The following is a 25,999-nucleotide window of genomic DNA, read 5'->3' as shown; positions in this document are numbered from 1 at the left end:
TTCTAGAGCTTTTTACTCAGGTATGGTAAAACATTCTACAGAATAAATATAGCATTCTAGCTTGCACTATTGTAGCTAATCTATTGGCAATAAAATGCCTCCGTAGCTTTCCTTCTCCTTTAAAGTTCAAAAAAATCTGGCGAGTTTTCCATTTTTGAAGCGGGATTGCCTGCAAAAGTCCTAACAAACTTTTTTTGGGTAACCGGTTTTCTCCAGACATTTTATAACATATGGAATATTCATTTTACAGTGGGCTCATGTGTAGGGCATTATATTAACTCTCTTGTATTTAATAAGGTTCCCTGGACATGTGTAATAAAAAGAGGTAACTTCAAGCATTTGCACTAAAATTTATAATTAACCTCCAAATTAAGTTTAAATTACCCGCCCTATGCAAATTGACCTAAGGGCAAGATCACTAGCGAATTTTCACTAGGCACAAACAAACGCTAGCGCATCTTCGTTATGAAATGCTCTCACTGCCGAAGTAACGCTAGCGAAAAGTCGCCAGTGTTTGCTGCCCAGGACTAAACTTCGCATATTAGTGAATTGGCGTAGTCATTGCACACTTGCGTCTGGCAAAATGGTGCGAGGTGTGTGACGCTGACGAAAATTTGTCCTTTAGTGAATCTACCCCTAAGTCTTCATTTATACTGTTCCTATACATTGACTCAGTAGAAGCAATAGATCATTCTACAGTAGATCCCTGTTGATCGTCCAAACTGGAACTGATGCTCATTGGTTGCACAGAATGAGCAGCTCCTAAATCAACAAATGCAGATCCAGCTCATCAGGCCAATAGAAATGGTTTTGGCTAAACAAATATCTCTCTATTTGGTTCCCAGTGCATCAGTTGTATATTTTCCATGGACGGCCAGTGTACGTCCACCATTACTTATATTCTAATTAGGGATGCACCGAATCCACTATTTGGGATTTGGCTGAATCCCCGAATCCTTGGTGAAAGATTTGACCGAATCCCCGAATCCTTGGAGAAATATTCGGCCGAATACCGAACCAAATCCGAATCCTAATTTGCGTATGCAAATTAGGGTCAGGAAAGGGAAAAGTGGAAAAAAATTAATCTATTGTGATGAAAAGTCACGTGATTTCCTACCCTCCCATAATTTACATATGCAAATTAGGATTCGGGTTCGGCCAGGCACAAGGATTCAGCCGAACCGAATACTGCTGAAAAAGGCAAAATCCTGGCCGAATCCCGAACCGAATCCTGGATTCGGTGCATCCCTAATTTTAATATCAATATCAGAGTGCCATTGTTATCATACTGTCACTGCAAGAAGTTGCCTAATGTTAATGAGTCATAATCTGTTCTTGTGATGTCATATTCACTGAGACTCAAAGTTTTTTCCATCAGGTTTCTTTACTTACAACGACAGCTTTATTGGCGGGGTTCAAAAATAGGTTGGATGTCGTCTAGTGGAAAAGGGAATATTAAATTATGATTCATTGAACAGTCAGTAGTATTCGATCCACTGAGAAATCCAATTGCCATTTGGGGCCCAGAAAATTGTTTCTCCTTTTTAAAAAGGTTTGTCTCTGGGTGAATTGGTGGAGTAATATGGAAAGTTTGAGCTTAACAGGCTTCATTTTTCAAATGTATCTACTGTATTAAATTTGTTGTATCACAGACCTGACAGTTGGCTGTATATTGTACAAAAATATCAGCCTAAGAACATATTTTTAAGGCATATCTGCTTAAAGTTATATCAGTATTTCTAAATCAACCGCTCCCAGACCCAGTATCCCGGTGGCTCCAAAATCCTGGGGCTACAGAGATATAAATCTTGATTTCACCCATCTATCTCTTTGCTGCTCCTTATACAATAAAGTTTATAACATAGTGATTCCAAAAATAAATTGCCAGAAATATGCGTGCTATAGAAATACTGAAATTTAGTCAATGGGGATTCGGCTTGGTTGATATCCTTCCAACAATAAGGGGCAAATTCATCAAGGGTCGAATTTCGAGGGGTTAAATCCCTCGGAATTCGACTGGGGAATAGAATCGAATAGAATGGAATAGGCAATTCGGGCGAATTTACGCGCTGGCGAATAGTCGATTTGGCGAATATTCGCCAGGCGAATAGGCGCTCGATCGAATATTCGCTCGAAGGATTTTCATTCGATCGAATGCCTTTTTATTCGATCAAAAACTTGGAAAACAAGCCTATGGGACTTTCCCATAGGCTTTTAAAGCAATTCGTTAGGTTTTAGGTGGCGAAGTAGGCAGTCGAAGTATTTTTAAAAGAGACAGTACTTCGACTATCGAATGGGCGAATAGTCGCAGCGTTTTTTCGCTTGATCCAGTACTTCGACTATCGAATGGCGAATAGTCGCAGCATTTTTGCGCTCGATCTATTCGAATCATTCTACTCAGGCGAATTTACGCCAATTCGATAGTCGAGGTGCACAAAAATTCGAAGTTTTTTTTACTTCGAATCCTTCACTCGAAGTTAGTGAATCGGCCCCTAAAGGTGCAACAGGGACAAATGTAATAGTAATTGTGAATAATTGGCTAAAATCATATTTACTATGAGCTATCACAGTAAATAAAACAAAAACAGGAGTCCTAAATTCTGGCCGTGTCAGTAAATGTTGTATTTGTACAGACTGGAACAGTTGCTGATCTGTGTCTTTATTCCTTCAGCCATAAAAGTGCCTTTCTAATCACATACTTATTTGACCTGCACTAAACAGGCTCACTTATATACCATCCTATATAAAGAATGAATTATCCCATGCTGGAAGCATGCAACACAGTCTGGTGAAGATGCCAAAGCAGAGTGAGGTTTTGTACATGCATTTCACTGTGCAGAACGTGTAATAAAACTCTTGAGCATTCTCTTGAGTCAAGAAAATCCTAAAAGTCTTGCATCATTTTTTATAGGTGTTTTTTTTTTTTAGTCTTTTTCATTTCTCCCAACTCATTCACTTTTGGTACAGGAGATGAACTTTTGTTCTTCAAAAAAACTAAATCAAACAAATAAAAAAAAATAAAAACATAAAACAAATAAATCACCAATAATTACAGTATTAAAATAACACCATGGACACATTTTCATTAGTAGTTGTACAATCACTACAAGATTTTTTTTTTTTTTTTTTTTTTTACAATTTTTGATCAACTTTGCTCCAGTTTCAAGATATTTTTTTCTTTGTGAAGGGCATGCAGAGAAATTTCAACTATTTAAATGTTGCTTCTTTCTTTTCTCAAATTTGTCATATTCTGAGGTCACATAAATTACTGGCTGGAGAAATGTCTGGCTTCAAATGATCATGACCGTCCGCAGTGTATTTTTGGACAGTCCCCAAAACCTCAGCTAACTTTACATTCAGACACACTCATTTACTGCCAGTGGATTCTTGAAAACAAAAATCACAGAGATTTGGAAAAGAAGGGACACACGTTTGGATCTTTTCTTGAATACCCGACTGCGTCTAAATTATAAATAGATATTTTGCTGCAATTATTTACATTTGGAAGAAGTTCCGCAATTTTAACTGTGGACACAAACCATATTTTTAGCAGTTTGTAAAAAGTGTGCATATTATCTACTATGAAATGACCTTGCACTGGTACAAAACGTGGCCTAATATTGACAGGGCACTTGTTCCATACACCATAAGAACTAGAGGCAGAATTATCTGGTTTCAAAGAATCGTTTTGCAAATAGCTCAGATGACATTCAGATTCTCTTTCACAAATTCGCTTGGGGAATTCTGCTTGATTAATAAATGTCACTGATTACTTCTTATCCTTTTTGCTGGATTTCTTTTTGTTTTTCCCTTCCCGCTTCCCTCCTCCATTCGTAGGAGTCAGTGTGCTTCCTGGAATGTAAACATTCTGTCTGTAGTCAGGGACATGCTGCAGGGTAAACTGAGGTCCATAGCGGGCGCTGAGTCCCATTGTTCCTGTTCCACCTCCAAGGCCTGATGTTCCCTCAGCAGCTTCTGTGATAAGAGAAGAATAAATAAATGTTTGCACAAAATGTACCAACCTTTTTTGGTTATCACTGCTACAAAGAATCATATATATATACAGTGTATATATATATATATATATATATAAATGCCCCAATGTGGGCCGAAACGTTGGATACACGAGTGATATGAAAATAAAATGATTTTGAACACTTGAGAATCTGGTGTGCTGGTCCATTTTGAAGGCTATATACTGTATATATAATACAACTCTTGAGCATTCTTTGAGTCAAGAAAACCCTAAGGGGCCCATTCACTAAGCTCGAGTGAAGGATTCGAATGAAAAATACTTCGAATTTCGAAGTATTTTTTGGGTACTTCGACCATCGAATTGGTTAAATTCGTTCGAATTCGAACGAAATCGAACGAATCGAAGTAAAAATCGTTCGACTATTCGACCATTCGATAGTCGAAGTACTTTCCCTTTAAAAAAAACTTCGACCCCCTACTTCGGCAGGTAAAACCTACCGAAGTCAATGTTAGCCTATGGGGAAGGTCCCCATAGGCTTGCCTGTGATTTTTTGATCGAAGGATTTTCCTTCGATCGTTGGATTAAAATCCTTCGAATCGTTCGATTCGAAGGATTTAATCGTTCGATTCGAAGGATTTAATCGTTCGATCGAACGAAAAATCCTTCGATCGATCGATCGCAGGATTAGCGCTAAATCCTTCGACTTCGATATTCGAAGTCGAAGGATTTCAATTCGAGGGTCGAATTTCGAAGTATTTTTAACTTCGAAATTCGACCCTTAATGAATCTGCCCCTAAAAGTCTCTAATTTTGCATAATTTTTTATAGGTGTTTTTTTTTTTTTAGTCTTTTTCATTTCTCCCAACTCATTCTCTTCTGGTACAGGAGATGAACTTTTGTTCTTCAAAAAAACAAAATCAAACAAATCAAAAAAATAAAACAAATAAATCACCATATATTATAAGTAGTGATGGACGAATTTGTCCCGTTTCATCGAAAAAATTCTTGAAACGCCGAAAAATTTGCAAAACACATTGAAATCAATGGGCGTTAAAATAATTCTGACGGGCTTCAATTTCAACGCCATCGATCATTTTTAAACGCGGGCCTATTTTGTCCAAATGCATTAAAGTCAACGGGCGTCCGAATAATTTTGACGCACAACAACATTTATGCGCGTGAATATTCCAACGAAATGTTTTTGACTCCGGTCAAATTTATTCGCTGGTGGTGAAATGCGGAAATTGACAGTGAATTCGTACCCTGCCAAATTTATTCGTCAATCACTATATACAAGTGATATGAGAACTTCTGATTCGCCCTCTTTCTGCCCTGTATTTGTAATTTCCATTGATACAAAGGAAATACAGCGATACAGACTACTTTATGACTTATTTATAGAAAAATCTAGATTCTGCGTGTTGGGGCCTTAGGTGGTGCTCTATTAGGGAACTCTGTTACTCAGGGGTTCCAATTACAGCCAGAACAAGAAGGGAGTCAGATGGCACTCACGCATGCAAAATATGCTAAATATGTTTGGTTTATTGAGATAGTGTGGAGATCTCAATAAACCAAACATATTTAGCACATTTTGCATGCGTAAGTGCCATCTGATTCCCTTCTTGTTCTGGCTACTATATAACTTATACTAAGATCTATTTATAACAATACCCATTTACAAGTGTTGTACAACAGCAATCAGGAAGACACAGATGGAAAATGGTTGGAAATGCACTGCTTCAATGGCACAGACTAATTCCAAAAAATCTCACGCGCATGCACTGCTACTGTGCTCTCACGCGCATGCACAACTGCAGCGCTCTCATGGGCATGCGTGGTGCTCTAATGCGCATGTGCATTCGTGGGCATTTTCCTCAGACTGACTTTCTATGGTCAGAAAAGTCAGTATGGTCTCTAGGCAATGTCTAAACATAGAAGTTGTAGTAAATGTGATCTGTTTGGATTTTGTCAATGCTTTTGAGACAGAGTTGCATAAATTATGGTGCAGGGTTCTCTGTTAAGTGCTGCTGGGTTCAGGGTCCATTTTTATTTATTTTGTTCATTAATGACTTGCACTATAACTAATGTATAAAGTGTTTGCAGTTGACACAAATCTATTCAGGATTCAATGTTTTGCACCTGGGGTGTAAGTATATGCACACCATTTATGCCCTTATTGGAACTGTGTTGGTCAAAATGGAGGAATAACTTGTGGTACTTTTCCATAATAAACTTGGCTGCAATCACAATGAAAATGCTGTGCAGTGTTGGTCTCTAGTGCTCAAATAGAAAATTAATATATTAGAAAGTTCTAGTGCTATGACAAGTATGATTTTCTGGAAAGACAGACAGCCTACAGGCATTCATTTACAAAGCAACAGACTCTGGGCGAGGTTTGTTTTCTGTAGATAACTAACAACAAACGCTGGGCTTGCTGTCTTTTCACACTTAACAGTTGACTACAAATCTTTGGCTAAGTTTGGTTTACAGTAAACAATGAAAAACATAGTCATGTGTTGGGTTTGAAAACTCCTAGCCCACAGACACTTTATACATGGGCAGCATATGTGAAAAATAGGAGGGATCATCAAGTTGTTCTTATACTGTAGGTCAGTATGTACAGGCAGAGTTAGGCTGTTTAGGTTGTGAAGTTTGATTGGTTCAGGATACCCAAGAAATAAGCTTGCACAGGATTGTCACTAGAATCTCACTGAGGACTTGGAAAGTGCCTGAACAAGTAATCTTGCATGGAAGGTGGCCATAAAGACCCAGGGTCCCAGAGATTCTACTTTCTTGCAAAGACTGAAGCTTTTCAGGAACCTCTGTTTAACTGTTTTACTTTGCTGTAGTAGACTTACCATTCTTGATTGTTTAGAATTGTTTGTCAGTAGCCATTTTGCTTGGTAAAGTGGTACGTTTGTTATGTCACAGGGGTTATTTATCAAGCTCCGAATTTATCTCAGTGTTTCTATGATAAAAATCCGAGCAACTCCGAATTCCCGAACGAACCTTAGTTATCATTCAAAAAAATTGGTTTGGGCAAATTTCGGACCTTTGCCGGAAAAGTCTGAAGTTTCCGGACTTCTCTGCAAAAAACACACATTTTCTGACTTTTTGCCCCAAAATCCTCGAAATCATTAAATATCGGTACTGACAACAGTGCAGACACTGGGACCTTCCCCATTGACTAATACAGGCCCCCGAGAGCTTTGAGACGCGGGTTTTCGGATTCTGAGTTTTCATACCATCGGACTTTAATAATTCCCGAAAAATTCAGATTCTGAGAAAATCTGCCACTCTCCATTCATTTCTATGAGATTTTAAAAGGCATATTTATATTTATAAATAGCATTCAAAGATAATGTTATGGTAGGTATTAAAAAAGGTTATTTTCTGGTGTCAGTATCTCTTTAAGGCCCAAAAAATGATTTACACTTTACAACCAATCACACAGCAGCTTACAGGCATTCATTTACAAATCAACAGACTCTGGGTTCGGTCTGTTTTCTGTAGAAAATGAACAACAAACTCTGGGCTTGCTGAATAGTCACACTAAACAGTCGACAACAAACCTTTAGCTCAGTTTGGTTTACAGTAAACAATGATCAACAGAGTTTTTCGTTTTCTGTAAACAGCTGTGGTGCACTCCAGTCAAGCGTTCTCTTCATGCCTGGGTGCTGTCAAATGTGTTCTAGATAGTAGTTCCCCAAGATTGACGCACTCCAGGACTTCATAATGCAGTTTAGAAAAGAAAATTTATTGTCAACGTTTCGGTTTTGAGAAACGTTGATAATAAATTTTCTTTTCTAAATTGCATTATGAAGCCCTGGAGTGCGTCAATCTTGGGGAACTACTATATATATATATATATATATATATATATATATATATATATATATATTATATATATATATATATATATATATATATATATATATATATATATATATATATATATATATATATATATATATATATATATATATATATAGTATATTAGAAAACAAACCGCACCAACCAGGTCTTGATATACAAAATCAAAAAATCAAATTTATTATCGACGTTTCGGCTCCAAAGCTTGAGCCGTCTTCACCGTTTTTTTCCTGAAGACGGCTCAAGCTGTGGAGCCGAAACGTCGATAATAAATTTGATTTTTGATATAGTATATCAAGACCTGGTTGGTGCGGTTTGTTTTCTAATATACCATATGATTGTTTTGAACCAGCACACAGGCACTGGATCATTCGCCGTGTGTACCAGCCACAAAATATATTATATATATATATATATATATATATATATATATATATATATATATATATATATATATATATATATATATATATACAAAAGCCAAGAATATCTTGTAAATTATATCCTTATAAACGGTGAGTTCTGATGTCATCAGTTATAAACGGTGAGTTCTGATGTCATTTCAGTCACAAGACTGACTGAAACTTGTGTATTATAATAAATAAAGTATCCCCAGTTGCAAAATATGAGGATATTAGAAGTTACCTCGGAGTTCCATGACCTGTATAAAAACACTCGGCCTTCAGCCTCGTGTTTTTATATGGTCATGAAACTCCTCGGTAACTTCTAATATCCTTATATTTTACAAGAGGGGGTACTTTATTCACTATATAAATGGATCTTCAGTTATAAACAGAGCTTAATGATTTCATTTTTAACACATGGAAAAAACTCAAAACTGCAGAATCTGTGTGTTTTTGGGTGATTACCACTCACTTCAATTGAGGTGGGCTGTACAAAGCTGCGTGCGATAGCTTGGCTATATTTAACCTGCCTTTATCACAACATGTCCTTTCTCAATGCATTACAGTTTAACCCAGGGTCGGAAATAGGGGGATTGGACTGGCCAATTTTTATTTTCTTTTAAACGCAGTCATATAAATGATTTCCAACTTCAAGCATGCATTTCATATCGACTAACCATTCGCAGATGCCAAAATCATTGCTTGAAGTCTTTCTGTTTCAAATTGGTTGTTTGGCCAAACTCCAGCTTCCTCCGTGGGCTGAGTCCTAAAGAAATCATAATCACACAATATGATTAATATTAACTATTTGAATAAAAAAAAAGAAAAACAATAAGAAAAGGCACCACAAACAACCACCAAAAATACTTGTCATGTTGTTTACAGAGCTTTGTATCTTGCATAGAGTTGAAAGAAATGAACCCACATTAAAAAAGCACAGTATACAACATTTAGGGGCAGATTTATCAAGGGTCGAATTTCAAGTAAAATCCTTCGAATTCGAATAGCGCAAAGCTTCGATCGAATGATTCCAACAATTTTAAGTGATCGATCAAAGGATTTTTATTCGACCTAAAAAACCTTAGAAGTGCTGGGGAAGGTCCCCATAGGCTAAAATTGCACCTCGGTAGGTTTAAATTGGCGAAGTATGAAGTCAAAGTATTTCTTAAAGAGACAGTACTTCAATTATCGAATGGTTGAATAGTCGAACGATTTTTACTTTGAATCGTTCGAATCATTCCCTGGAGACTGGAAACTAATACTAACAGTTCTAGAAGAGGTCAATTAACTAATGAGCATGATTTTTGGAATTTTGGAGGACTCAGAGGAAACATACAATACAATACAAACTGTGCTACTATGTACCTAAAATGTTCTTATGCTATATGGTCCGATACTTTATATGCACCTGAAAATGTGTGCTTGTCAGGGAATTTACCCTTAAAGGGTAACTAAAGCCTAAGTAAAGAAGTAGCTAGAAATATTGTACATTATGTTTTGTGCTTCTGTACCAGCCAAAGGCAACCACAGCCCTTTAGCAGTAAAGATCTGTGTCTCCAAAGATGCCCCAATAGCTCCCCATCTTCTTTTCTGCTGATTCACTGCACATGCTCTGTGCTGCTGTCACTTACTGAGCTTAGGGACCCACTCACAATATACAGTACACATAGAATAGAAATGTCACAATATAAGGCTGATTAGTAATTAATACAGATAATTACTACATGGCAGCTCAGAAACCAGTGCAATTAGCATCAGAATTTAATAATCAGACCTGTAGCATCAGCTTATATTACAGGGGAAGCTCGTTTTCTGCTGGATAATTAGTGACGAGCCCTAAGCTTAGCTTCTCAACAGCTGCTCAGAGCCCACTGAGCATGTGAGTGTCACAGACACTTTCCAAGATGGTGACCCCCTGTGACAAGTTTGAAGTCCTGGATCATTGCTGCTATTGACAAGCTGAAACTTTAGCCTTGTGCAATAAGTTCAATATATAATATATAGCATTTTTAATCATATTAATTTTTAGGGTTTAGTTCTCCTTTAAGCAAGACACTCCTACCAGTTGTGAGTATTGATGGAAAGGGCTTCTGGCTTGTTTAGGCAAAGGAGCTGTGACTGTGCTAGAAATGGGGCAGATAGAAAAATTCAAGGATTGTGGGTGTAGGATAAGGATTGATAAGGAGGGGTTAGGAAGTGAGGTTAAAGAAAGAAATACGTTAGCAGGGTAGAGGAAGTGTAGGTTTCTTTATCTGTAGTTAGCCAGTGAGCAGCATCCTAGTCACATACCCTGAGGAATGAGTTGGCATGGGCCTGGTGAGTTTACCAGGGTGTTGGGCTGCTTTGTTACTGTGGAGGAATGCGTGTTCAACTTCAGAAGCTAGTCCCTAGTGTTGGCACATGTGTGCAATTAAGGTTGTCTCCTCTCTCTTGCCCAACTAACATTGTGTGGTATAATTGAACTTTATTGTGGTATTCATATTAAATGTTATTAAATCTACTTATCTCTTAGTCAAAGCTGTGGCCTGTTATATACCAATCTGGACTTCCTCATTGTCTCTTTGAAATTGTTGAGGTTAATGGGGGTGATGTAAGTCGTGGTATGTGCTGAAGTTCACCCCCCATTGGAGGTGAACATTCAAGTCAGAGGCATCTAAATTTACACACGGTTGTCCCCCTTCTCCCTCACATAACTGTTACAAAGCTAGAATGAAGAGATACTATTGGGATGTGGACAATCTCTCTTCAGCTCGATTTGACCCCAGTGCTGGAAATAATGTTCAATTAATTAAGCATTTATATTGTTATTGTTTATTTACTGGCATTGCCTGTCAGACCATTACAGCAGAACCCATATTACAAGTGCCTTTGGATATGCTCTATTGCAGGGATCCCCAACCTTTTGAACCTGTGATCAACATTCAGACGTAAAAGGAGTTGGGGAGAAACACTAGCATGAAAAATGTTCTTGGGGTTCCAAAGAAGTGCTGTGATTGGCCATTTAGTAGCCCCTATGAGGATTGTCAACCTACATTGAGGCTCTGTTTGGCAGTACACCTGGTTTTTATACGACCAAAGCCTGGAATTAAAAAATAAGCTCCTGCTTTAAGGCCACTGGGAGCAACATCCAAGGGGTTGGAGAGCAACATGTTGTTCAAGAGCTACTGGTTGGGGATCACTGGTCTATTGTATGTGACTGGAAGACATGACCAGGTAGTATCCAGCCTACTGCATTGTCCACATCAGCGACTTGCACGCAACATGTTGCTAACCAACCACTTGTATATGGTTCCCAGTGTATATTTTTCACTTCCTAGCATGGAGGAAAGTTTTGGTAGCATAAAAACCAGGTTTGTAGCCTCCTTTAGGCTTCCAGACGTTATTTGGCATCCCCACAAACCTTTTTCATGCTTGTGTCGCACCCAAATTCTTTTAATAACACAGAAAACAAAGGTTGGGGACCCCTTGGTCTACTAAGAAGGTGGGCCAATAAGACAACAAATAATGTTAGCCCCACCTTCATGTTTAACAAAGTGTCTTTCTTTAAAATACCTAAAAGGGGAAACCGCCTTCGTGAAAACATTTCCTTCATGAAATATTTTATGCAATTTTTCTTTTAGTTAACAAACGATGTTTATCTTATATGTGGGAACAACATACATGAATGGCCTTAACATTCCACAACTCTCATTAATAAAAGTTCAAGTGATAAGATTCTGAATATGGCATTTGTTATATACTTACAGAGATTTGATTCAGGAATGCACACAAATATGACTACACAAAAACCAGACCACCCCATGCAGCGTTATTGTGTGTAACCTGCCAGATCTGCACTAATTCACATTTCAACATATTCCCCTGTGGCTGGTACATTGTGAATCATTGACAACCATTCCCATGGAATATTAATGGAAGAATTCTCCCTATCTTTGTGCAAAATGGATAATAGTAAAAGGCTGGCACATACCAGACCACACTCCACAAATAGATGCAGTAAAAAATAGAGTTTTATTGTGGCAAAAACCAGTGGCGTAACTAGATATTACTGGGCCCCACAGCAAATTATTTTTCAGGCCCCCAAAATTTTTTAGCAGTTGACTTGTTTTACCAATATTTATTGAAACTGTATATGAATTAGGGCTTCTTGGGGCCGCTATACCTCCTGGGCCCCCCTGCAGCCACAGGGTCTGCTTCCTCTATAGTTACGCCCCTGGCAAAAACATCACAGCAAAGGCCTATCTTTGTGTCATATAGTTATACAGCATCATGGCATATTCAAGCAGAATGGTATGGTTAAAGCATATAGACAGCTGCTTGGACAGCTACTGAAAATAAAGAAAACTGAAATGGGTAAAGCTTATTAGTTTAAAGGCAAATCTCATCCTTATTTAAAAAAATCCAATTAACTTCATGTCAGGATAAAATGTAATACCAAATGCTCTCTCTCTCTCTCTCTCTCTCTCTCTCTCTTTCTCTCTCTCTCTCTCTCTCTCTCTCTCTCTCTCTCTCTCTCTCTCTCTCTGCCTCTCTCTCTCTTTCTCTCTCTCTCTCACACACTCTCTCTCTCTCTCTCACTCTCACTCTCTCTCACTTTCTCGCTGTCACTCTCTCTCTCTCTCTATCTCTCTTTCTCTCTCTCTCTCTCTCTCTCTCTCGCTCTCTCACACTCTTTCTCTGTCTCTTTCTCTCTCTCTCTCACACACTCTCTCTCTCTCTCACTCTCTCTCTCACTCTCTCTCACTTTCTCGCTGTCACTCTCTCTCTCTATCTCTCTTTCTCTCTCTCTCTCTCTCGCTCTCTCACACACTCTCTCTCTCTCTCGCGCTCTCTCTCTCTATCAAATCAAATCAAATCAAATGAGCTTTATTGGCAGGACCAAATACATTAAGCATTGCCAAAGCAGGTAGAGGGGTGAAATGGGTGGGGTTAGGGGGGCAGTTTATGGGAATAGGGGAAAGTGGGGTCTCTCTCAGTCTATGACAGTGTCTTATATATTGTGCAGCTATTGTTACTGTCCGTGCCTCTTCTCCCAGTAGGAAGTGGAGTTTCCTCTCTTCTTTTATGGATGTGAAGTCTGGGATGTGACTGGAAAATCTCTGGAAGTGGGTGTCCCTCAGTGCTGAGTATTTGGGGCACTGTAGCAAGAAGTGGGCCTCATCCTCCATGGCCTCCTGGTCACATCGCTGGCACAGTCTGTTCTCTCTGGGTCTGTAGGTCTGTCTGTGCCGTCCCTGTTCTATCTTCAAGTTGTGGGCACTCAGTCTGTACATACTCAGGATCTGTCTGTCTTTGGGGTTCTGTAGCCTTTCCAGATATGGGGCCAGTCTGTACTCTCTCCCCAGTGATTGGTAGATAGAAAGTTTCTGGGAATTTGATATTTCGTTCCTCCAGTCACAGACGTATTGCTGTTTGACTTTGTTTATTTTTTGTGTTATTTGGCCTTTTGTCAGTTGGTGGGAGTCTTGGGTGGGCAGGGTGCTGATCAGTTGTTTCGGGGCGCATGGTTTGCCCTGGGTCTGGTTATTCAGCCAGGCTTTATGGTGGTAGCTCATGGGGCTGCTGTTCTGTAGATGTGCCCAGTATGAGAGCTCTCTCTATCTCTCTCTATATGTTGTTTTGTCATTTTATCACTGCACAAACCCAGCTGACTGACTGACAATGGAGTTATTTATTGCAGATCATGTGCTTGAGTGATGTCAGCTTAGTGGTGCCAGGATGGAGGGGCAATTAAAATCATTGACTATGGCTCCGCTCCTAACAATTTCCCCTGTTGTGGATCATTGTTCCTGTTGTTCCTCCAGGACTCCCAGGGCACTCATAAAACATAAAATATATCTAAAAATGTACCAAACATCGACACTCTAAGGCCATGGCAAGCCTTTGTAATCAACTCTGATATCTGTCATCATAAGAAGTATTCGTGAAACTTAAAAAAGTTCACCCAGAGTTAAAACAATGATGTCAATTATGGCATAAAAGAAAATACAGGTATTGGATCTATTATGCAGAATTCTTGGGACCTGGGCTTTTCCAGATAACGGATCTTTCTCCAATTTAGATCTCCATGTCTTAAGTCTGTCTTTTGCTTATTTGGACATTTGTAATAATAAGTGGCCACTTCAAACATTTGCACCAACGTCTCTAATAAAGATGTCCTTACGACTTTTAGGTACCCACCCTATTCAAATTATTATTATTGTTAACATTTATTTATAAAGCACCAGCATATTTCACAGCGTACCTAAGCGTAAGAATACTAACGAAGTTTCGCTAGGCAGAAATGAACGCTAGTGAAAGTTCGCTATGAAATGCTCATGCTGATGAATTAACGCTACCGAAACTATGGCAGCATTCGACTACTGAGATGCAACTTCGCATTTTAGTAAATTAGCGTAATGGTAATGAATTTACGCCTGGCGCAAAGTGTGGGGGAGCCTTCACTGGAGAAAATTTGCCCCCTTGTATTTGAGCCAAACTAAGATATAATTAATCATTATTGGAAGCAAAGCCAGTCTATTGGGTTTATTTGATTTTAAAATGATTTTCTAGTATCCTTAAGGTATGAAGATCCAAATTACAGAAAGATCCCCTATCTGGAAAACCCCAGGTCACGGGAATCTGGATAACGGATCCATGGACAAGGGATAATTCTCAAAATTATATGAAGAGGTTTATCAAGGGTCGAATTTCCAAGTTAAAAATACTTCGAAATTCGACCATTGAATTGAAATACTTCGACTTCGAATATCGAAGTCAAAGTTTCTTTCATAGAATTTGGGTATCCTGCGGTCGAAGTAAAATCGAACGATTCGAAGGATTTCAACAATCAATCGATCGAACGATTTTACTTCGACTTCCAAAAACGTAAAAAAATACTCTAGAAGGTCCCCATAGGCTAACATAGCACTTTGGCAGGTTTAATTTGGCGAAGTATTGAAGTCAAAGTTTTTTTAAAGAGACAGTACTTCGATTATCGAATGGTCGAATATTTGAACGATTTTACTTTGAATCGAAGTCGTAGTATCCTATTCGATGGTCGAAGTATCCAAAAAAATTACTTAGAATTTCAAATTCATTTACTTCGAAAATTCCCTTGAATTCACTTCGACCCTTGATAAATCTGCCCCTTGCAATTGTGCAATGTCAGCTGATAAAGGCTTATAGCAGATGGGGAGTTTTGATAGGTGAACTATCCTTCTCCACTGACTCACCTGCCACTTATATGAAAGGGAAAAACGCTGTCTAAACAAAAACTGGTGGTATCTCAGGAGGATTTCTACATCTGGCAGAACCAACAGCTGCAGGTGGGGGAAAAAGTATTTAGAAACCTCAGTTCTAGCTGAGAAGATCCAGACACCTCATGCACCAAATGATTCTGTATATTTATATATATATATATATATATATATATATATTTCCAATACTGTTTTACAACCTGCAGCGTCTCTGTGATTAACTGATATGCTTTGAGCACTGCAAGCACTTAACTTAATGAGTCGCCATTTAGCAAAGCCCCGTCTCTTTCTCAGCGTCCGCCCCCGCCTCCCACCCCGACTCAGCAGTTTTCAGTGTCTCTATTAAGAAAGGACAGACTTGTCAGGATAATGAATTCTTTTTTACAGTCCCCTTTTATCCTATTGTGATGTCCTGGAAATGGCCCACTGGTTGGGAACTGCAAAGTGAAACCTTCTGACAATGACTTTAAGGAAATATGCGTCTCTTCGCCTGCGGAAAATGAAGCCATTCATATGCGGTGTCTGAAAATAGCTGCAATGTAAGAGAGCATTGTGGCGGCTAAATATCTCATAGCATCCCCCATCCACATCACATGCTTAATAATAAGTCATTCTCATAATCAATTCCATTCCAGTAATGGAAACGCTGTCAGCCCTCACACTTAGATAATGGGAAATTAGGCAGAAAGGAACATTGTGGAATCTCCGCTTATTCCATTTTTGTGGCTCTGAGATCATCAAGGGACTGTGTCTTCTTTTGACTTTGTTCTGTACATGGGCACAAGAACCAAGCTCTCTAGCACGAGACACCACATCAATGATGATCAATTAACCCACCATCCAGTGGTTGCCTTGGATGTTGCTCTCAGTGGCCTTAATGCAGGTGCTTATTTTTGAATTCCAGGCTTGGAGTCAAGTTTTGGTTGCATAAAAATCAGATGTACTACCAAAGAGAGCCTTCTGTAGGCTGCTAGTCCACATAGGGGCTACAAAACATCCAATCACAGCCCTTATTTGACACCCCAGGAACCTTGTTTATGCTTCTCTTGCTCCCCAACTTTTTTTTTATATTTGAATGTGGCTCACATTTTGAAATGACATAACTTTGATATTCGAAAAAAAAGAAAATTATTTTAAAAAAAAGTTTTTTTGCATGCGGGTGAATAGGCTGTATTTGAATCGTTCGAATCGAAGCAAGATCGTATTCGATCGAATTGGATTTGAAGTATTTTAAAAAAAAAAACAATTGACTCCAAATAGGTTCTAGGAGGTCCCCCATAGGCTAAAACAGCAGGTTTTAGATGGCGAATGGTCGAAGTCGAAATTCTATATTAGAATGGAAGAATTTATTTCAAATTCAAATCGAATTTTGGCCTATTCTATTGAAGTACACTAAAAATAGCACAAAAATGTAATTTAAAAATTCAAATTTTCAATTCAACCCTTGATAAATCTGCTGAGAAACGATTACATTAAGTAAGACCCAGGGTCAAAAGAAACCAAACCAGGGTCTTCAGCATTAGCTCCAACATCAATAGCTGATCACTTAACTTCTAGGCCAATTCCTAGAGGTCAATATAGTCACATAGATAAGTCCACAAACTGTGTGTCAATGCAAAGACTGCACGGAAAGTAGAAATGTGCTGTACTATATGCAAACAAATAGGGGCCGATTCACTAAGAGTCGAATATCGAGGGTTAATTAACCCTTGATATTCGACTAGGAACTAAAATCCTTCGACTTTGAATATCGAAGTCGAAGGATTCAGCGCAGATAGTTCGATCAGACGATCGAAGGATAATTCTTTCGATCGAACGATTAAATCCTTCAAATCGAACAATTCGAAGGATTTAAATCCAACGATCGAAGGAATATCCTTCGATCAAAAAAAGTTAGCCAAGCCTATGGGGACCTTCCGCATAGGCTAACATTGACTTCGGTAGCTTTTTAACTTTGAATCCTTCACTCGAAGTTAGTGAATCGGCCCCACAATGTGGCCACCTGTTCAGGTTTGAATTTTCTTTGTATCTGGGAAGGAAGCAGAAGGATAAACAACAGGAAAATCTTCCATTTGTAATGAAGTAGGGATGAACCAGATCTAGTTTTTCAACCCAATGCAAGACTTTGGCCGGCTCAGCTCTGAACCATTCTTGACTGTACTAGCAACTGATTAAAATAATATTGGTTGCAAATTTGATTTGTTTTGGGGGGGGGGCCAAAACTAGTGATGGGCAAATTTATTCGCCAGGCGCGAATTTGCTGCGAATTCCCGTGATTTGCCACTGCCGAATAAATTCGCAAAACCGGCCCAAAAATTTTCTGGCATCCAAAAATATGGATGCCAGCATCAACATGGACGCTGGCATCAAAAACGAGACGCTGTTTCGCGAATTTTTCGCCATTTATTCGGCAAAGTGAAACGCCACAGATTCGCTCATCACTTTAGTCAAAACCTAAAGTGATGGATTGTGTGCATCTGTATAGTGAAATATCAACATTCACTAAAAAAGGTCCTGCTCATCTTTAAAATCAGTCATTCTCTCGACTTTCTTTTATAACGTCAACAAACTTGCACTTGAGTCACTTTATTATTTGTAGTCAAATTAGAATTCTCAATAGAAAATCCATTTTGACAGTGATGATGCAGAAATAATGTTGAATGAGTAAATTAGGGCCAGGTTGAGGGTTTGGCCAGATATTGATTGGGCTGGCTGGAAAATCCAGTTGGATGGAGACCTTAATAGGCCATATGTGACTTTCAAATGAGCAGATCTCAAGTGTGTGCGGCTTAAAACCATACAAACTGATGCAAACTTGTTTTGAACTTTAAACATATTATCGAATCACATCTCACTTACCCACTGGGTCCAGGGTTCTGAGTAGCTTGAGAGAACCGCCAATCTGCGTTAGGTTGTGCCTGCTGGAGAAGAACAGAAAAGTGCTTGTAACTGCTCTTCAGAAAACAACAGACGTGTTCTTTATTTATCACCATTTACATTTATAACAACAGATTTAAAATATAAAGTACCATGGACATGGTTACCCCTGACTGATATCCTACAGCAACCAATCATCTAACTGTGTCGACCACAAGAACTCAATGTCCACAGCTGTGGTATCAAACAAGAGTATACTTTGTCCATGTTACTAAATAATCCCGTGTGCTCGTTGTGTTATTGAAACTGAACAAAGTAAATGGCAATTGCTGTAACGAAGGAAATTAACGTTAGTGGATAAGATCAAACAATGTTCTTTTTATGCAAAAACACGTGCATGCCTATACTGTAAATACACGGTTTTATATTTGCTTATTTAAATACAAAAATATACAATTTTACATTTTTTCAATTGTGAATAAACTCAATGTCTGTATTGTAGGCAACTATAAAAACACATTATATCTTCTTTAAGACAGTATAAAAATATAGGGGTATATATATGGAATTTTTAAAAGAGTATTTATCAATGGGCGAAAGTCAAAGTTCATCTTTTGATAAATACGCCTTTCAAATTCCTATAGAAATGAATGGAGAGTGAAGGACTGTGGCAATCTCTAACTTCCCTTTCTGATAAATATAACCCATAAACTCTGAAAACACATAAAAGAGAACAGATGGAGTGACAGGCATGGGGGCAGATTTTTTCAAGGGTCAATTGAAAATTTATTGTTGAAATTTAGAATTTCGAGTTTATTTTAGTGTAATTCGACTAGGGAATAGTTCAAAATCGTGTTGGGGAACCTCCTACAATCAATTTTGAGTCGTTTGGTCGACTTTTGAAAAAAAAAAATTAAATATTTTTTTGGTGAAAAAACTCAAATCATATTTGATCAAATTCGATTGAAATTCGATTTGAGTTTGCAGCTGGATTTCTATTCCCCCATTTGTTAAAAAAAAACATATTTTTTTTTGTAAATTTTTTTTTTATGTTTATGGCAGTCGATCGGCGTTTTTAGAAACTCCCATAAACTCAAAATTCGACCCTTGCTTGCGGTACAGACTTAGTAATGGGTCTGATGCAAGATACAAAATTAAAATGGAAGAGGCCTCATTTCCCAGGACAAACATGGTGTGTGTGTGTATATATATATATATATATATAACCAGTGAAGCACTCAGGCCTTAGGATCTATAAATCACTAGCACTTGCTAGGGTCACCAGCATATAAAGGGCAAAAGTCAATGGTCGCTTCCTGAAATCAAGAAGTTTCCATATTACCTAGAGCCACATTGGTTAATTATATAGGGGATTTGCCATTATTCTAATTAATACCATACATCGCTCTTCCTACACATACATTAGTGACAGCTAATTATACCAGAAGCAGCCTTTTCACATCAAACATTCTGTGACCCCTAAAAATAACATGAAAGCCATTAAGGGTTCAACACAAAGTTAGTTTGGGCAGCTGTTCCAAATCTCTCGACGCTTTCAAAAGGTTTGTGTTCTTTGTGGGCCTGAATTTATATGACTTTGTGACAATAAGAGCATTGAAGTCACATCATAAATACTTTTAATATCGTAATTTCTGCTTTCTGTTCATAACGGCTGTACTAACGGACATAACAATATAAAGAACATTACACGCAGACAAGAATATGATGGATAAATGGTAGGAAATGGAACATTTTCTGGAACCAATAGTTTGTTAACAGGTTATTAACTAACAATAAGTTATTGCTATTAATTAATAGCTTAAGTGATTAGAAGATAAAGAGAAGAATAATCTTGTCTTAAAGACTTCAAGGTCACTTAGAGAAGAAAACTACAGGAGACACATACAGTGCCATGAGTGAAACCACACATTCTTGGGGAGCAATGCTTTTTTGCTTGTAAAGGGAAACTTGTCCATAAATTTGTTTGATAGGTATGCATTATTAATAACATTCATAAATACATTAAAAATGTGTAGGTTTTCAACCTCAGTTTCCTTGGATGTTCCTATGTATGTTATTTGGTTGCAGAAGCTTACCAGAGATAAAAAAAAAAAGGCTTAAAAAGATGCTGTCATGGGAAAAAAAACAAAAACGCATCAGTTAATAGTGCTGCTCCAGCAGAATTCTGCACTGTAATCAGTTTCTTAAAAGAGCAAACAGATTTTTTTATATTTAATTTTGAAATCTGACATGGGGCTAGCCAGTTTCCCAGCTGCCCCCAGTCATGTAACTTGTGCTCTGATAAAATTTAGTCATTCTTTACTGCTGTACTGCAAGTTGGAATGATATCACCCCCCTCCCTTTCCAACCCCCAGCAGCCAAACAACAGAACAATGGGAAGGTAACCAGATTACAGCTCCCTAACACAAGATAACAGCTGCCTGGTAGATCTAAGAACAACACTCAATAATAAAATACAGGTCCCACTGAGACACATTCAGTTACATTGAGTAGGAGAAACAACAGCCTGCCAGAAAGCAATTACATTCTAAAGTGCTGGCTCTTTCTGAAAGCACATGACCAGGCAAAATGACCTGAGATGGCGCCTACACACCAATATTACAACTAAAAAATACACTTGCTGGTCCAGGAATTAAATTTTACATGGTAGAGTGAATTATTTGCAATGTAAACAGTGTAATTTAGAAATAAAAACTACATCATAAAAATGATTACAGAATCCCTTTAAGTAAAGGCTTTAGTCATCAATGTGGCGATAGTTTTAGATACAAACACCAAAACATAAAATGAATGTTTAGCTATTTCTCCACTGAAGGAGATGTCTAGGCATTTTGGCCTTCCCTGCCATTCAGCATATTGCCTAGCTTATTGACATTACAATTGCAAATCTGACATTATCAAAGGTCGATAGATAGAGTTTTTTTACTTCCAATGAAAAACTCAAACATCTAAAACTCGAACGAATATTACCGACCTGAAAACGAATCAAACTCGAATCGAGTTCTTTCTCCAAAAAAACTTGAATGTCAGGAAGGCTTTTAGCATCTTCAAATGGGTCACTGGACCTGTACCACTGACTTCTATATGAACTCGGCAGGTTTTAGGTGGAGTACTATCAGATTCGAGTTGTTCCCAGGGTAGAGGTATGATAAATCTTGAACTCGAATTTGAAATTTATCATACCTCGACCCTGGATTATTCCCAACTCGAATTTGTCAACTCGAAAATTCAATTTGAATTCGATATTCAAACTTTAATAAATCTGCCTCTATATATCTCAACAGCGTAAGACAAAGGTCACTGGACTTATTTGTCAACACTGGGCAAATTTGCCCATGGGCAACCAATCAGTGATTAGCTTTTTGAAGCCAGCTGCAAGTTGAACAATGAATGCAGCAATTTGATTGGTTGCCATGGGTTACTGCCCATGGGCAAATTTGCACAGTGTTGATAAATGACCCCCACTGTGTGCCATTAGCCTTAGGGTGCAAATGATGAACTTTGCATATTTTATCTGTTGTCTGAACAAAGAACCTTTCATTGGAAATTTCAATAACACATTTTAAGGAACTACTCCCAAAAACATAATGATAGCAATATTGTGCATCCCATAAAGGGTGCAGATTTTTAAAAAAACATAGACTATATGATCATATTGTATTTCGATTTCAGGGACAGCTGGACATACAGAGCTTCTGTATATGGAATCAGCTACAGTGACCTCAATTTACAGAGATGCCAACCAGGATCCAAAGCAATTCAGGGGGAATCTTAATCAAGCTTGTCATGTCACTGACCATCCCCACCCCACTGATGATCCCAGAGGACTTCAGGTGACAATTCTATGCATATTAATGGACTGGGTAAGTTAAGGTTTGGGTACAAATTTCTGACGCTGGGAGATGGACCTGGTACTGAGGGACTTTAGAGGCGTGTTAGGGATCAGGGAGACTTCCAACAAATCTGGGGGACTTACCATGTCTTAAAAATATCAGTCCCTCACCTATGTATAGTGATGCACTTCACAGGACACAAAGGCATGAGTGTTCTAATCAACACTAACATTTGGATGCTGCTGCCCAAAGTCACGGGGAGCTTCTACAGGACCATTGTCCCACATGAGCAAGTTAAAAACATGAGCTCACACATCTACATGGGAAGCTTGAGGAGACAACGTCACCAGATGTGAAATTATTTTTTTTCTTTTACAGTTTGTATTTGTCCAACCAGCACCTACAAATAAACATTCTCTTACTTATATTTTCTTTCTCAACATCTGATCTCTATTTATCTCCCTGGTTAAGTTCTACAACCATTGTATTCTATTGCTGTTACGTGTTATTTGCTATGCAAACACGCACAAATTCAACCTGAATGGCTTCCCTACAGCTCTCCAGCTTAGTTACTTAAACTACATGTGAGCGGATAACATCTTTAAAGCGTTAGCAACGTTTTCATATACAGGTATGGGACCTGTTATCCAGAATGCTCGGGACCTAGGGTTTTCCAGATAACAGATCTTTCTGTAATTTGGATCTTCATGCCTAAAGTCTACTAGAAAATAAAATAAACATGAAATAACCCCAATAGGCTGGTTTTGTTTCCGATAAGGATTAATTATATCTTAGTTGGGATCAAGTACAAGGTACTGTTTTATTATTACAGAGAAAAAGGAAATCATTTTTAAAAACATAGGTTATTTGGATTAAAAGTGTCTACAGGAGAGATAGGCATTCTGGATAATAGGTTTCCAGATAACGGATCCCATACCTGTACAGTAAATGCACAAATGTATAAATGTATATTCCTATAACCAACTGTTGGCCATTTTCATTTCAGAATGAGCAATTTGATAGGCCTGATTTCTGTAGCATATGGCCATAGCTGACAGTTGATACACTATCTATATACATTGAATGAAAGTGTATATACAGTAGAATAGAGTTCTGCGCAGAACCAATTTCTAAGACCCAGACCCGACCTGAACCCGCAACCCGCGACCCAAACCTCAACCCACATATTTACTTTGACCGCTTCCCAACCCGGATCTCCAACTGCCTTATCCCCAACCCAACCCGTGACCCGCTGACCACCATCAAACAGGAAGTGATGTTGTTGCAAACCGGAAGTGACATCATCAAAAGTGAATGGGGACAGAAACTAGTTTTGTAAAGTCTTAAAAGGACTAAACTATAGACAATATATATATAACCTAAGAGATTTAGATGAGACACGCAAACCCCACCCACAACCTGCAGACCCGAGACCCGCACCTGAAAATCCTACCCTCATTCTGCCGGGTGCCCTTTTTTTGCGGGTAACCCGCAGGTAGCCAACCAACTGCAGGACTCTACAGTAGATCCCCCCTCACGTTTTTCAAGGGACCAGAAAAAATGGTGTAAAATCCAGGAAAATGTAAAATCAGGGAAATGTATTATGCATAATATATAGATGGGACCACAAAACAACAGTGTAAAATGAGGGAAAACTTAAAATCAGGGGATGTAAAATGGGGGTACTACTGTATTTGCTGGGATACCTTGAAGTAGAACAACTGATCTGACAAAGATCATTTCATGCCCTGTTAAAGGGACATTACACAACCCTTTTTAACATTCCCTGGATGAATAGGGCTAGCAACATACATGCTTTTTACATTTAATTAGGAAATATCTATGGTTTCTGTTATTTCTGCCACTAAACAAGAATGTAAAGCCAGTTAAGGCCCCAGATCGCATCTTTTCGTTGATGCAGTCCCGCGATCCAACCGCCCGTTTGGCCTCCGTCCTGATCCAATCGTTGGGCCCTAGGGCCCATGATCGGATCTGCCCAATATCACCCACTTCAATGTGGGCATATCGGGGAGAGATCCACTTGTTTGGCGACAAATGAGTGGATCTCTACGTCTATGGCCACCTTTAGTTTCTGGTCCCAAACAACTTCTCAGTAGACTGATAATTTGTCAGCTTCTTTGAAGTCCCTGACAATAAGCTGCTCAAAGTCTGATGCTTAGACAAGGGAGAGGTTGGTTTCCTTGAAGATAGGTAGGGAGCTGTGACCAAATTGCCCTGTTTATAAAAGAATGTGGAGATGAGCTTTTGTGGAGAAGTGCTTTTTAATGGCAAAAAATGGGAACATTTGATTTTTTTTTAAAATTAAAACAATAGACAGAATGTAATTTCAACACAAGTCCAATATAAAGTGCATGTGTTTAAGCAAAAGGTGTTTTCAGGTGAATACTGCCACTTTAATTAGACCATGAAGTAAGTTAAAACTAAAGCAATATAGGGACCCTGTATCATGATCTTGAGCCAGAATTTTTAGCTTATGAGCAAATACTGCTGGAATGAAATGAAACATAATTCTGTATATACATTTAGCATATTGTAACGATTGTCCTATTGGCTTTGGTACAACCATTCATTAGTAATATGAACACTAGGATGAAGGGGGAAAGAAGATCCTTTGAGATCCTTCACATTTGTAAGTAATTAGGCTGATCTGACCTCCTCCACCAGATATTGTAGAATAATCTCAAGACTTGTACCAGTGCCAGAGAGAAGTTGCACCGAGAGGAAATGAGCAAAACAAATGTATTCTCTTGTCGTACAAATACAAAACAAAAACACCAACTATACTTTGAATGGTGAACTTCCACTTTTGAAAAGAAGGCTTTCAAGAGCTAATACAGTACAATGGATATGCAATGCAAATATATGGTTTGATATTCTTATACCAGTCCATTCCAAAGACTGAGCTCTGCTAAAGTCATAGTCACCATCTGGTTTAACACTAATAAACAATAGCTTGAATTTTAGTTCCAGCAAATATTTTTTCTCAAGGCTGACCAACTGCACAGAAGTATTAGAGCGTCTCTATCACCAGAAAGTGTCACTTAAAGTGGATCTAAACCCAGAAAAAGAATCTGAAGTAAGTATATTCAGCGTGGTCTGAGTACCATTACAATTTATACAAGCAAGAGATCCTTTATCTGGAAACCCGTTATCCAGAAAGCTCAGAATTACTGAAAGGCTGTCTTCCATAGACTCCATTTTATCCAAATAAATGTAAAAATAATTTCCTTTTTCTCTGTAATAATAAATCAGTACCTTGTACTTGATCCCAACTAAGATATAATTAATCCTTATTGGAAGCAAAACCAGCCTATTGGGTTTATTTAATGTTTACATGATTTTCTAGTAGACTTAAGGTATGAAGATCTGTTATCCAGAAAGCCCCCATGTCCGGAAAGTTTTTAGTGGTTTCTGCGATATTAGCAATTTTAGGGGGTAATGTAATAAAAGGCACTAATGTAATAAAAGGCACTAAGGAGGAGAAGTAACTAGTGTTTTATGGGCGAATTTCTGTGGTTCGCCGCCAGCGAATAAATTTGCGAAACCACCATGAAAATTCAAGTTTTTTTGGACGCCGATGCAATTTTGCCAAAAACGGACACCGGTGTAAAAAAAAAACGGTCGCCGGCGTCAAAAAAGAACGATGGCATCAAAAACGAGACGCCAGCACGGTTTCGTAAATTTTTTGCCGTTTCGCGAATTTCGCGCGAAATTCGCGAAACGGTGAAAAATTTGCGAAACGGCGAAAAATTTGCGA

At 38.4% G+C, this 25,999-nt stretch overlaps 1 protein-coding gene across 9 annotated transcripts in view; it reads right to left on the bottom strand.

The window, feature by feature from the left end:
• Positions 1-2,598: 2,598 nt before the first annotated feature.
• Positions 2,599-25,999, bottom strand: part of LOC108713301 (protocadherin gamma-C5) — a 159,982-nt gene continuing 136,581 nt past the window's right edge. For 8 of the 9 annotated variants that reach the window (XM_041588773.1, XM_041588768.1, XM_041588769.1 and 5 more), the window contains exons 2-4: positions 18,350-18,411; positions 8,930-9,018; positions 2,599-3,975 (exon numbers count right to left, since the gene is read on the bottom strand). In XM_041588773.1, coding sequence (XP_041444707.1) covers positions 3,770-3,975; positions 8,930-9,018; positions 18,350-18,411 — 357 coding nt within the window. In that variant the 3' untranslated portion in view covers positions 2,599-3,769. The remainder of the gene's footprint in view (positions 3,976-8,929; positions 9,019-18,349; positions 18,412-25,999) is intronic. The other variant, XM_041588772.1, reaches the window with a different exon arrangement.

The sequence above is a fragment of the Xenopus laevis genome, chromosome 3S (genome assembly GCF_017654675.1).
Source record: "Xenopus laevis strain J_2021 chromosome 3S, Xenopus_laevis_v10.1, whole genome shotgun sequence".
Lineage (NCBI taxonomy): Eukaryota > Metazoa > Chordata > Amphibia > Anura > Pipidae > Xenopus > Xenopus laevis.
This window is presented reverse-complemented; position numbering and strand designations above follow the sequence as displayed.